The 14,282-nt window shown below is 44.2% G+C and overlaps 1 protein-coding gene across 1 annotated transcript in view; it reads right to left on the reverse strand.

The window, feature by feature from the left end:
• kif26ab (kinesin family member 26Ab) overlaps nucleotides 1-10,173 on the reverse strand; it is a gene marked incomplete at its 5' end in the record, with an annotated part of 64,979 nt that extends 54,806 nt beyond the window's left edge. Inside the window, 2 exons of the mRNA XM_079286450.1 lie at nucleotides 7,788-8,006; nucleotides 10,039-10,173. Of these exons, the coding sequence (XP_079142576.1) occupies nucleotides 7,788-8,006; nucleotides 10,039-10,173 (354 nt within the window). The remainder of the gene's footprint in view (nucleotides 1-7,787; nucleotides 8,007-10,038) is intronic.
• Between the last annotated feature and the right edge of the window lie 4,109 nt (nucleotides 10,174-14,282).

Consider the following 14,282-nt stretch of genomic DNA (forward strand, 5'->3'; position numbering starts at 1 on the left):
ATTAGTTTATTTCAGTAGGAAATAAATTACAGTTCCTGCAAAAAACAAACTCCTTGAGTGCCTTGCTCCTGGAACTTTGACAATTACTGATAAACATAGATTAGCATCTGCCAAAGAGAAAAACAAACAAAGCATCGTAGGGTCCACTGAGGCACCATACTCCACTGATCCACTGTTTGCTGTGAGCAAGGGAGCCACGCCCAAACAGCCCGGAGTTTGCTGTCTGCATATCCATCTTGGCGAGGACACACAGCACTGGCGTTCTCTTTCAGCACATTGCTATAAGCCAGGCGATTTGTCTGCTACCACAAGGCCTGCTGTCAATTGAACGCTTTTTATGGAGCCAGCAGGAGATTACCTCCAACTCAGTGCTCCTCTGTGTCTGTGTACCGTCTTGAAAATTGATCTCAACAACTATGTTTTTTTCCAATACTCTGAATCAGACTCAATAATGGACTGCAGTCTGCCTGGATCATGCACGTCTCACTTCACCATGACATATGAAGCTGGGCAGTGGGAGCGCCGAGTGCATTAAAAACATACATACATCAGCACATACTCAGAATCACACACACACACAGGCGGCTTGCCCTAAATTAACAAGTCAAACTGATTAACTCCCACTGGTTACACTTCTTGTTGCATTTGTATCATTTGCTCATTGACATTTCTGCCTTTGTGGCTCCGTTCTCATGCTCTGCAGACCTCTGCTGGAACACATCGCCCTGCCAGCCTCGACAGCAGATCCATTGTTTCATTTCAGTCTGGCTCATTGTAACGCATGATCCTTCACCAAACAGCAGCAAACCCATTCCGACAAGTGCTTTATGCATGGCAATCATTCTTCAAATACACTAACAATGGGAAAATAGCTAAAAGTATCCAGGTGTTGTCACAATCTCAGCATCATCTGGTGCTTTAAGTACAAAAAAAATCGATGAAAAGGTCGCTAATAAAGCAAAACCAGGCCTCCGTTTTCATTGCCTGACTTCTGAATTAAATCAGTAAACATACACCTGTGAACAGGTACTTTCAATATTATTGCACCAACTCAAAATGACCACACATAACTCACTAATTTGCGCAATGCCAGCTAGCATGTTGCCAACAAACATGTTGTTTATCGGAATCGACGTTTTGGCAGTTACACTAACCTTTTTCTCTTTCTGGCTAAGAGTTAGCGTTGTCCATCAAACATGCAGCTACAACCAGGAGACCAGCTAGTTAATGTTAGTGAGCAGGTTTGCTTCTTAGCAGAACATAAAGATGAAGCCACAGCTTATTGCCTTCTTGTTCTCGTTACACAGGTGATGGCGCAGCTGGTCTCCCAAGTCACACACTTTGATTGAACGTCTTTCTCTGAATGGCTGTAGGTCGTCTGTACATATTTGACTTCAGTGAATGAGAGAGGCACTGCAACCCTCACAATAACTAAAGACAGCAAAGTAAATTCCCAGGTCGAAAGCAGCTGTAAATTGCTCTTCTCACCTTGACAGGTAACTGAGGGAACATCTGGACGGCTCTCTGTAGACACGACAGTGGCTTGCAGCCGCACCAGAAAGGGCCAGATGGCCAGAAGAGGACACATTCAGGTAAAGTCTGTGCATCTGTGTGTCAGTGTGTCAGTGGCATGCATGCGTTCACTTGTGTGCACGTGCCTGTGTATGTAGATTGCTGTGTGTGTAAGTGGGCATCTGCTGAGGAGCCTCAGTCAGTTCCTGTTTCATCTTGCCCGCCGGGGATCTGCTCTTCTGAGCAGCCAGCAGCCGAGTGCAGACTTAAGGAATGGCCGTTATTCCAGGTGGAGAATCCCTCCTCTTCCTCCTCCTCTGACAGATTTCTTCACTTTCCTTTTGATGAAAGGCAATAAGCATCAGCCTTACTGCAGCTTCGGCTTGTTTCCAGCAGACCTATCAACCCTTGCATCTGCGCACCCTGAACCAATTTCCTGCACTCTGCCTCGTGGCAATTTACCGTTGCAATTGCGATAAGTAGCGGACTGGGCAGCAACAACTGGGGTCAATTCACTTTCAGCTCACTAAATTAAAGATGTAAAATGAAACTGCAGCAGACATAGTGAAGATGTGGCATTCATTACAGAGCTGCCTGAAGGTTCGAAAAAAAGAAAAAAAAAAAAAGAAGGTTTCTGGACAGTGAAAGTCAGTTACTTTGAAAAGCGGGACCAGCTGTGAAAATCTGGAGGCAGGAAAGTAAACGAGAAACTCTTTACGCTCCGTTAACTACTGGCGGAGTTGTTCCACTGTCCACATTTAAAGCACTATGGCTGCAAAGTGCAGTTTCCAGGTGGAGAAATATGGAAAATAAAGGAGATGAAGGAAAGGACAATTAAATTCCTGCAGTACTTGAACCGAAACGTTAGCCAACTGAGTCCTTTCTTCTGTGTCCACTGTACTGAAATACTCTACTGAACAGTAAGTACAGCTTGGTATTGATTGACATTGTTTAATGCTACTCGCAACAGACAGCTGAGTTTTATACAACTACCAAATGATAGGGTTTTATACTTTACTTTAAGAATTACAACAAAGAGTTTCTACAAAAGCCTTTACAGTGGGACAAACTTTTGATTTAAATCCGAGAACTGTCTCATGAAAGAATAAGCTAATAAGATTATTAATCTAGCTACACATGACACATTGATGCCAGGTTTCAGTACTTCAGACCCCTTAATATACTTGGTGCTACGGACATATTTCTCACCGATACCGAGCCCCAACAGCGGGTTTGAAAGAAGAGAATACAACGCATGCAAATGTGTCACATGAAGAGGAGTCTGAGAGCTGAAAGAGTGAATGAATGAAGCTGTGGAGACTTGAGGTAAACTAGCAGCGGACAGCTGCATGCTGCCGAGGCTCACAGATACAGTACGGCACGGTAGCGCCATGACTGATGTCTATGGTCTCTGCACCACTTGACACCAGATTATTGCTCTGCGGTTTAATACAGCCACATGCCATAAAGCAGAAGTCACACTGCATGCAGGGAAGAGGCGAGGGGACGGCTCAGCCCAGAGTCTCCTCTATTCTCCTGTCTCATTTCTCATCTCCTCCCAGGCTCTCTGGAGTGCATGCACTGCTGAGCCGGCACACAGGCACACAACACACACATTACAGAGAGCCCCAGGGGCTCAGGTGCTTAGAGGTGAATCGAATAATATCGTCATGCTCTGTTTTAACTCCACGTGAGCTCAAGTTTCACCACCAGAGGGGTTTTCTCACACAGTCTTTTTTCTATCCTTCTCTCCATCCGTCCGTCTGCAAGTCACTCTGTCCTGTCGTCTGGCCTCCTGCAGCGAACCTGGCAGCGTACACCTGTTCCAGCCCAGGCCGGCCCCCTGAAACCCTAACCCACCATTAAAGAGCGGGCGAGCTGACAGAAAGGTCAGGGGTCAGTCAACAAAGGAGAAGCAACACTCCCAACTCGCCTGAGAAACAGTAGCCAGGTAGGTAGAACACAGCAATGTTCCTGCCGGCTCCTTAGCCGGAGCAAACACTCACTTCTTCTATGACAGTTATACAAATCCATAAGTGGGCAAGCAGGAACACAATGTTTTTTTAAAAAATGGCAGCGGTCACACATAATAATTTATTTCTACACAAAGTCAAACAAACTCAGACGTGCCTGAATTTTTGGCCGGGAAACATTTTGTGCATGACGTGGATGATTCATTTGCTTTCTTCGGTGCTTCAGGAGACTAAACACGATTTGATACGTTGACATGAATTCACTAATAACTGCATGTAAAGCGGATCGAGGGTCAAATGACGAACAAAGCAGAAACAAATCAAACATGAATCCAAATGAGTCGTTTGTGAGAATTACTGGTCCCATCATTTATGAATTCACATGGAAAAAAAAACCTGGCAAAAGGCTTCATGGAACAAATTAATTCCTGCAGCTACATTCATAGTCACACTCGTACACACCATCCATAATAGGCTTGGACACATTGTGCATACATCAGCAGTGCACGGTATCCATGATTAGCTGGTGGTTGGCTCAGTCTCTGTCACGAAGATTTAACTTCATTACACCTTCATCTTCAAAGGGACCTCGCCACAAATGCAGTTTCCCCATATGCAGAGGGCAAAGGTCATCAGATAGGTACGTCCCGGCTGCAACTGACCTCCACCTCCAACTTAATCCAAATGTTCAAGCCCTCGCAGCCCTACAGGACGTTCTCTGTTAATCAGTCAGTGAGCTGGTGGAGCACACAAGGTCCAAGAGTGCTTGTATATTCATAGGCCTGAGTATTTATGAGTGGGGTTTTAGCTCTTCTGGCATTATTACTGACCTGCAGTCTCTGCAACATACCAAACCCCAATGTGTCTGCTCTCGAACTATGGCTTGACAATTGAAAAGACTGAATGTGTTTCCATGTTCCCAACTGTAGTTTTAGCAGACGAAATACATACTTTATATGTCGCCTTTGAGGGCAACAAACACATATTTGCAGACATTTTAAAAGAATAGTTTCACATTTTGGTAAATGTGCTTATTTGCTTCTTTTTTTTGCAGAGAATTAGATGAAAAGATTGATACTTTCATGTCTGTACGCTAAACTTGTAGCTGCAGCTTGTAGAACAGATAACCGAAACGTGTCGTTTTCACTCTTTGCTTTTCGTACCGATTCAACGTTTTGGATGCAGCGTGCTAATTACTGAGCTTTAGAACATCGGACAGAACGAGGCTACTGTATCTGTTTCCCCCTATTTCCTGCTTTTATGCTAATCTAGGGAAACGGGCTCTTGGCTCCAGCTACATATTAACCGCACAGACATCAATGTTTGCAAGAAAGTGAATTTGCGCATTTCCCAAAGTAGTTTTGCACTTGTTCTTGAAATATTCTTTGAACCGCAGCTATGATGCGCCTCCTTGCATTTTCCTTTTGGCTCCCATTCCCCCCGAATGTCATCTCTCTGATGGATCAGCAAATATAATTATGGTTAGCCTTTAAACAAAAAAAAACACAAATATCAAGTGACAGAGCTTCTGTCGAAGCTGTGACTGAGGGGTTTCAGCTGCTGCAGCCTGGCCACGGGCGAGGAATTATAGTCCTCACAGGTCACACGGACTCCAGGCGACTGGCTCCTTACAAACCTTATCGCCTTTTGTTGTCAATGACACTCTCTTAACTTTTTCATGAGATGGTTGATGACATCATCACGTCATCTCATCAGCACACACACAACCAACATACGAAGTATCACCCTGCGGTCAAGTCAGAGAGCAGTTAGCGTGTATAAACCGAGGATGGATCTAATCCAGAGCCTCTGATTACAGTAAGAAGCTAATTGGTTTCTTTGAAGTTGAGGATGAAGTGATCGTCTTTCTATATATCATACCTCACATAGCCACTGTGTCCAGCCACAACAAACACAGTCTGCAGTTATTGAATCCAGACTGTCTGCTGTTCACTACTGAAGGGATTATTTAGTGTAGGTTTTAATTATGCAAATTAAGTAGGTGAATTACCTTGATTAGAGCCAGTCTGAAGGTTGTCAGAGTATCTGCTCTTTCTGCCTGGCTTTTAGCAATGGGCATTTTTTTCCCAGGTTTTTTTTTAATGATCTGCCGTCTGAATAACATAAAATGTGCAAACGGCAGCTGAAACTTAAGGGTGTTAGCTCAAGGACATCATTTCAGCAAAGTTAATTTGGGGTTGAGCCCTTCCAACACAATGTCATAAAATATTCATAATTAGAAAATCATTGCAAATGAAGTGCATGAAGGGCAATACAGTTGCATGCATAGTTTCAAAACCTTATCAAACACAAGACCATGTGCCCTGTTGCTCTTGAAATGAGGCGGGCACTTAAAGGCAGGAAGCATGACAAATATTTAATTACCGCCAGTGGATGTGGAAAGAAATCATTTTTAATTTTGAGTTTTGTAATGCTGACCAAGTGGTTTATGTACAAAACTTTGACTTCGTCGTTGCTAGGGTTCCCCCATACACACGTGTGGAGGGAAAAGGCCTTCACTTCCTTATATCTGCAGACTTGCAGGACATAGCATAGCAGGTTCCTCTGAACCCAAACAGGAAAACACAAAAGCTGTCTGGGAGGGCTTCTGTGTGTGTGTGTGTGTGTGCGTGTGTGTGTGTGTGTGTGTCTGTGTGTGTGTGAGTGAACTTTCCCTCCAGTACTTTTAATGTAGAAAAGCACATTCACTCTACCCCAACGCTCTTCCTTCAATTTGTATCCACTCGCTACAACTACGATGTTCAAACAATAAGTCTGCCAGCAGGGTGAGAGGGAGAGGGACGTCTGGGGACCAAGCCGACTTCCTCTCCACAAAAACGGGACGGCCAGCGGATGGGGAGGGCGGGGAAGTGCGACTTCGGGTAACCAGTCTCCGCTCCCGTTTTTTCCCATGACAGCCACAGACACAACACTGGCCGAGCCTTTGCAGGTATATCCTGATCCCAGACACTCCAACAGGCCACCTGAGTCACCCTGTTGACCTTATTCCCTCCAAGAAGGAAGCAATTTGGAAGCGATCATCCATAACCACCTCCATCCTATGAGTCCCAACAGGTGGGCAGCTCAAGCTCACAAAAACAATGGGCTTATTATCCTGCCATACCATAACTCTGGTACAATAAGAGCACCCTGCCATCACTGTTTGTCACCCCAGAATTAAGGCCCAATTTAGCCATCAACAAGAGCAAAATAGGGGGGGGGGGGCTGCCCCCGTCTCTTTCTACAACACAGAGCACCTGGTGAAGGCCACAAAGCAGTGCTGAAGGGTCCCACACTAAAAAGGGGAGGTCAGTTCCCATGGCAGATAATGGCAGTTACGGGGTGGGCTTAATGTGTTTACAGGGTGGACTTACCTGATACCTGAACATAGATCTGATATGCTTGGAACAAAGATTAGACCACACATGCAGACGTCTGAAACAGAGAGCCCAGGTGCTTCAGAAATGCCCCCTTGTCCCTTGTCTACCTGTTCCCGTATGAACATCGGGTGCTGTGGGATTCGGGGTGAACCTTAAAAAGCTGTAATCCAATACAACTTTGGGACTCTCTCTCTCTAAAATGGGACAACAAAGGAGAACCGACCCGGGGGCAAACCCGGCCCGCCACAACAACAGCAGTCTCAGGGCCTATATTTAACAGCGGTGGGAATTGTGGGAGCAGCCGTACAGGAACACTTTCAATGCACAGCGAAGGTCGACTGGGACTTAACTTCCTCCTCAGTCTCCAACGTGAGCAGCTCGCTCATTTCAACCCCATCGACCCCCCCAAACCCCCCCCCCCCCACACACACACACACACCCAACAACAAAATAAAGAGATAAGCATTGTTTAGACAAACAATGGGCCACTTTCAAAGTTTCAAAGGCTTCCATTTTCACATCCAAGGCCAGCATTTGAAGTCAAGCATGCAATAAACAACTTTACAAGTGGATGGGGGGGGGGGGCTTTCTTGGTACAATTATAAACCATAAAGATTGTTGGATTTCATTGTCCATAGATGAGCAGGTGCAGGTGGACAAGAAAAGACAACAGTGGTGCTATAGAAATGTTACAGCAGCTCAGACTGAGCGGCTGCTGCCACAGAGTGTAACCAGCTCACATGTTTTGGATTTTTCTTTTTATCCTATTTCTATATTCCAATTTTTTTTTAACTAGACATACTGTGAAATAGCAATGCAGCTCGGGTGATGTCAGTGTTTCAAACTTTAATGTGTGAAGTGCTGTAAAAATTGTGAATATTACATGACCTAAAAGAGTGTGAAAAAAAGTGATTCAACCAACCTTCAGTGAATTTTGGTCGATCAGGGCTAGCGCCTGCTTTTTCAGCTCCGTGACTTTCTTTTGACATTGCTGGCAGAAGCCTCCCTTCTCCTCCGACTCGGAGATGGAAACAGAGCCGGCGCCCTCGGGGGGAGGCCGGCTACTGCACCGCGCGTCCTCCGCAGAGGGAAGTCGTTTCCTGGGGGTTACCGGAGACCCTTCACTCGGACATCCCTCCACCTTCAGCAGGAGGGGAAAAGTTTGGTTAACTTCGACTGCAGGAATAACAACAGGTCACACCTCCAGTGCGCTGAGGTGTGAGAGTGAAACTGTTTGTAAATTGACGACGCGTTTAAACGCAGTGCGCACCTGTCCACACGCGCACCATTGAGATGCGCGTTTTGCCGCTTTTAAACCGATACAACCTACGTCATCTTAAATACATTATTGATACATTTAATCGCGTGCAGTGAGACACTTACAATGAACGTGCGGTTGTTGGGGACCCCTCCATCGGGAGCTGAATTACACCCAGTTGAGCTCATTCTCCCAGACCAAGCTTACACCTTCAGGACAACGTCTTCGTCAAAACACCAAAGTCACAACGCAGGGCAGAGCCATAGACCGGACTGGAGACCTGACTGAGGGCTACCAGTCATCTGACAGATTGTACTGGACCAGTAGCTGCTGGTCGAAGAGGCAACTGGTGAGTATGTACCATGAAGTTTACAGCAGAGGAGGAGCACAGTAGGCGGTGTTACTCCTGGAATGGGAGGGCTGAAGAAAACTTTTTCCTGCTCGGGGGAGGGGGGGGGGGGGGCTATGACAGTTCAGAGCTCTTATTATACCAGAGATCACTCTGAATTGTCTGTGTGGTCAACAGTGACATATTGGTCTACTAATTTAACCCCATCAAATATTTACTCTTGCTCTAAGGCTGAGAAAAGCATCCTATTCCACACAGTCCGACAGCAGGCTTTCACTGTCAGTTGTCCAGATCTCCATTGAAGCTGTATGTGATGCTTACACGAAGAAAAAACAGCCAAACCCCAGACTCCACGTTTTTATGGCTTCATCATTCCATAAAATGGAAATATTGTAGATGTCTTACACATGTTATACACATTTCTCCAAATTTTAAGATCACAAGACTTTGATCACAAGATTTTCATATTGTTCGCTTTGTTGGCTGAAATGCACATGAAGTCATTTTACCACAGAAAAGGTACACAGAAGTATTTCTACTTCGTTACTATACACCACTGGGTACACATTAAGTTCAGGGTACTTCACGCTCATTATATCCCGATTACTGTACGTGTAAGAATAGAATAGAGCAGAATCATAAAGATGATTTGGGTTCTGGTTCAGCTGTGTCCGCTCAGTGTCAGCAACTGTTGCCTCCCTGAAGACGCAACGCTGCCTCTGTGCGCTGTTGGTGTCTGGCGCCATCCTCTGGTGAAATGCAGACAACATCTCTCAAACTGCAATGGTTAAATATTTCATTTGTAAACTTTTAATATTTCATGTGGGTGATGTAAGCGACAGTGGCCGCGTGCTCTGAAACGCTTCCTCTTTTCCTTGCCCTCAAACGACCTATTTAGGGAAACCCGCAGTCTTTTGTCTTGTGGTTGTGCAACTCATGCCAAATGACACGACGTGAAGGGGCGAATTGAAAAGTGTAAACGGTCAAATATATTTTCTTTTGTCATTTAAAAGCCGTTTCAAGTTGGCCTGCAAAAAATCTCGATGCTGTAAAAGGATTGTCTGAACGAAATGCAAATCTAAATAGCCTATGTTAAAAAACACAAAACTAAGATCATGATTCGTCATCGTATATCTTCATCGTCCACAACGACCCCACAATAAGTTATCAACCATATTTAAATGAGCTGGGTGTTAAATTAAAGCAGCTTGAAATGTCATTCTGTCAGCGCTTTCGGCGGTATTTTGACCATAGATCTCTGCGCCGAGCAGTCATTTAGCAGAATAAAAGTTAATTGCAAAGACACTTTTATTTGCAGCTCCGTTTTCCAACAGTGTTCAATAAGCCGATCTGGTGATGAGCGAGATGCAAAGATGAAGTTTGAGGGCAAGCGAGGGGATTGAGGATGCTGCGAGGTGCTGTTCAAGGTCCTGAACACCGGATAAGAGCCTTCAAACGCACATCAGTTGTCTGTCTCTTCACTATTTTACATTTGACAACACAAACCCATTACATCATTCTTTTTTTATAACCTGTGTTTCAGTCATCCCTTCAGGGTCCTCTTACCTTTGTTTTTCTCTTCAGCAGATGACTTGTAAATCCAAATATGATGTCGGAGTCAACGAAGATTGTACCCAGGTCTATGACGCTGGGGTTGGGTTGCCCAGCTCCGGGCGACCCCGATGAGTTTGGCAAAGCCATGTGGGCTGCGAGTTAAGCCTAGAAAATATTCCACTCCTCGGGAAACCTATTTGATTTGTATTTCCATCTAACTCATTTCTCTCGTACCCTCCAAAAAGATCCACCAGGTGTTTTAATCCGGACATCCAGTGACTCACGGTGAGCGCTGTGGGCACGTGTGCGTAAAATAACCTCTCAGGTTTCCAGTAGTCCGAGAAGACAATAGAGCAATACAATCCATCCGACATGCAAAACGGTTCACGTGCAAGTGAAATACTTTTCTAAGACATCCCGAGGCTGGTCATGGCTGATCTCTGAGCAGCTGCAGGTCTGAGAGCGAAAAGAGCACCTTGTGCAAGTGCTGCTCTCTGTTCTCCAGCCTCTCTCCCTCTTACACTCCCGTTTCCCCCCTCCCTCTCCCTCTCTCTCTCCCTCTCTCTCCCTCCCTCTCTCTCTCTCTCGCTCTCTCTCTCACTCCCGCTTCTCCCCCCCCCCTGTCAGACAGTGATGACCTGCTCTCCCTCCCGATTTGCTGGTGCGTCGTTGTCAGCCCCACACACGAAGATGTAAAACACAGTGACAGCCTTGGCCATAACCCCTAACGACACATTCCCTGTAATATTCCTGTAATATTCATGTACGTCTGTGGCACGCAATAATGACCTCATCATGGCTTTATGTCTTTCTCCTACATAATATTCCTGCGTGATGTACTATAAAGTACTATGGTTATAGAGTTGCTTTATAACATTGCACTTTTCACATGGAACATCATAGGACACACTTGATTTCTTATTGATGATGAAGACCAACTGTTTTTCCAATTCAAATAAAACTGATTTGATTTGTATTGATTTTGATATACTTTATTGCAGGCCATATCAAAATAGAATCACACAAACGGTGCTTCCACTGAATAAACTATTTTGTGACCTCTTAACTTGATAAGTTAACCTTAATCCTATCGACCGGGGTCCCCGTAGACCCCTGAGATGAACTTTCTGTCATATCTCACAGGCGCTTCATTCTGTCACTCCAACCAATGTGTTCCTATTCCTATGATGTTTGTGTCTTACGGTACTTCATTCAGTCCCTGCATGTTAAGTTTGTTAGAATGAGGGTTAAGGTAGTGTAGCCATTGATGCTAAATAATGCGTCTATTGTCTAAAATTCATAATTGGCAATCGATAGTCAATGAATAGCCTTCAACATATCTGTCAGGCTGAGGCTCCCATAGATTGAAGGACTGAGTGGATAGCCATTAGTTGATGTAATAGGCTGACTTAAAGAAAATGTGAATAACTGTGTTTTATGGAAAGTTCAATCTAAATCAGAAGTGACAGATCATTCTGTCAGCTCAGTTGAACCAGTTTCTCCTGAAGCTCAACATCCCCATGGAGTCGCTCCGCAGAGGGTGAACAGTGGGGCAAAATATGACAGAGCTATTACTGAGATATCTGAGCTGGAGAATGCAAACTCATGTTAATTGTGACAACTGAAACAAAAAACTCTATGAATCAATGTTGTTACAGATTTGTGGGATTCAGTATTGCACTCCCTTAATGCCGGAAGACTCCAAAGAGACAGATTTTTAAAAATGTTCAAAATCTCAGCAGCAGAGCAGATATCCTGCCTTTTAGTTCCTACTTGGCTCCAAAAAACACTCGATCCTACATGTCCCATAATGCATTAGAACTTTCCTGCTTGCCCCCAAATGCCCACATCTTATACCCCAATGCCCTCAGATTGTAACACAGTTTATGTTAAAAGTATAAGCTTGATATCACTGTGGAATCCTGCCTCCAAAGCCACAGTAGACGCACTGTTTTCACAGGTTGACTGTAACGTTGATGGAGCACCTCTTTAACTGAAAGAAAACATGGTGGAATAGCTAAAGGGGAAATACATTAGGGTGGATTTTTACTTGAATCATTTGACACTTCTGATCACGAGGCTGAGTTCAGTTGGCTGTAAAAAAAAAAAAAGAAAATGAGTTAAACTTCATGTAGTTCAATGTGTCCGTTGCAGGTCAGTGGGACAGAATTCAAAACGTTTGATGTGCTTTCACAGTATTTATTTGTTGTATCTGGTCAGAGATGATTTATAGAGAATGGGGATTTAAACTCACGCAACAACAACAGCCGAGCAGAGGGGGATACATCATAAATATTGTAGGGATGAATAAATTATTTTTTGATCCCACAAGCACCTCGCAATCCACGCGACTCATCACGCCCTAGTCTCACTTACCCACACACGCGCGCGCACACTTTTTGTGAGAGGGGAGAGGCAGAGGGCTTGTCAGCAGACCGATAATTACAATCCATAGTAAAGATGATTTACCACGTCCGTCACCCAGCCCTCCCCGGTGGAGGAGGTTGGGTCTCCCCCGGCCGCTGATGAAATTCCAAGGACGGGATCCCCTGGGACTGCATGTGCTACATCTGCTGCCCTTGCGGACGCACAGGGGAATCGCTCTGGGCCTCTCATTAATGCCTCTCTTATGTCTTATCCCCTCAGTCTGCGGCTTCTCCCGGTGCACGGACAGCCTTTGTGAGAAACGTTTAGCAAATATTGATAGTTCTTGGCGCATGGAGGAGATCAAAGGGAAAAGTAGAAGGGGCTGTCTAAAAGGAGACTCGGAATAATCGGTGCAGAGTGCGCTCATGAATTATTGATGCCGCATAAAGTAGCCTATACATTGGGAAAAAGGGGCACTCGGATTTTCTTGTGTCTTGAGTTTGAGTCTTTAGGTCTGGTTTTCCCACCAAACTTAATTAAAAAATAAAAGATCTGAATGGAAAGATGAGTGTTTAGAATTTAATGAAAGCATTCACAGTCTAAGAGAGTCCAGCTTTGGATTAATAAGTACTTTAATAATCAGTGTAACAGAGAACAAATGTCCAGGAAATTGGTCACTTACAATACCATACTTAAGTACAAAGTCGATATACTGGTTGGCCTTAGCTTGTGTATTTCCATTTTATATAACTTTATACTTATACTCCACTATATTTGTCTGACAGCTGTAACGAGTTACTTTCAGATTACGATTTTTCAAAGCCCTCCTGTCCAGTGAAAACCACGAATCTCCAAGTTTGGTGACTTTGAAATAGAATTTTATTGCTAAATTGAAGGATGAAGTGTTCCTTCATGGGTTAAAAGTACATCAAGTAGTTAAAATTAGCACAACATACATATCCACAGCAGTAAAATGGAACATATACATAAATGCAGCAGTAATAACAATACCAAAACATTAACAAGTGAGTACTTGTAAAAGTAAATTGCTGATTATACTTACACACTTTTACTGGAGGTTGTGTTTTCCCAGTGTGGTATTAGTACTTTTACTTTGTAAAGAATCGGAATACTACTTCCACTGCCCATGTCTAATCATGAGCATACATTGAATATAAAATATACATAATTCTTATCGTTTGAAAATTAGATGTACATGATACACTGATTTTGCAGCAAGTTTCAGTACTTTGGACAGCGCCGTCCCTGCAGACTGTCCTCACGACTCAACAGAGGCAAATGATTCTTTATTGACTTGTTTTAATCAGTACCTCTGAATAGTGACAACAGACGGGTGTTACTGCAGCAGCAGAGCTGTTCAAAATGTGTATGTGTGCCAGCAGAATGAAATTACTGAAGCCTGGCGATTTTTACAGCCCCCTACGGTTCCTGGACTGCAGTTGGCATTGTAACACAAGGGGGCACAATGGGAGTAGAAGACAGAGAGAGACATTAAGGAAACAGTGGAAATCAGAACGGTTGTTCTAAAATCATTCAAAGTCCAAAGTCAGGCCTTGAGAGAGGTTTTCCTTGTTAAAGATCGACTCAAAGGCAGCATTTTCCCCAAGCTGGCAGCATTTGTCTGACTGGTCAAGTGGTCCTAAACATTTCACAATTTTCTCAAAGAACTGTTGAACTGTTGAGAACCACTTAATCAGAGGGACCACAGGCTTCTTCAGGGAAAAGTCTTTCCTTCAAACTGTTGATTCCACTATTGAAAGAACAAAACAAACAAAAAAACAGCAGCTAGAGTTAGTTTCCTGGAATAATCTGCTGGTAGTAAAGGCATCAGTACGAAGAAAATCGACCTACACAAGCGGCAAACTGCA

Source organism: Melanostigma gelatinosum (assembly GCF_949748355.1).
Source record: "Melanostigma gelatinosum genome assembly, chromosome: 16".
Classification (NCBI taxonomy): domain Eukaryota; kingdom Metazoa; phylum Chordata; class Actinopteri; order Perciformes; family Zoarcidae; genus Melanostigma; species Melanostigma gelatinosum.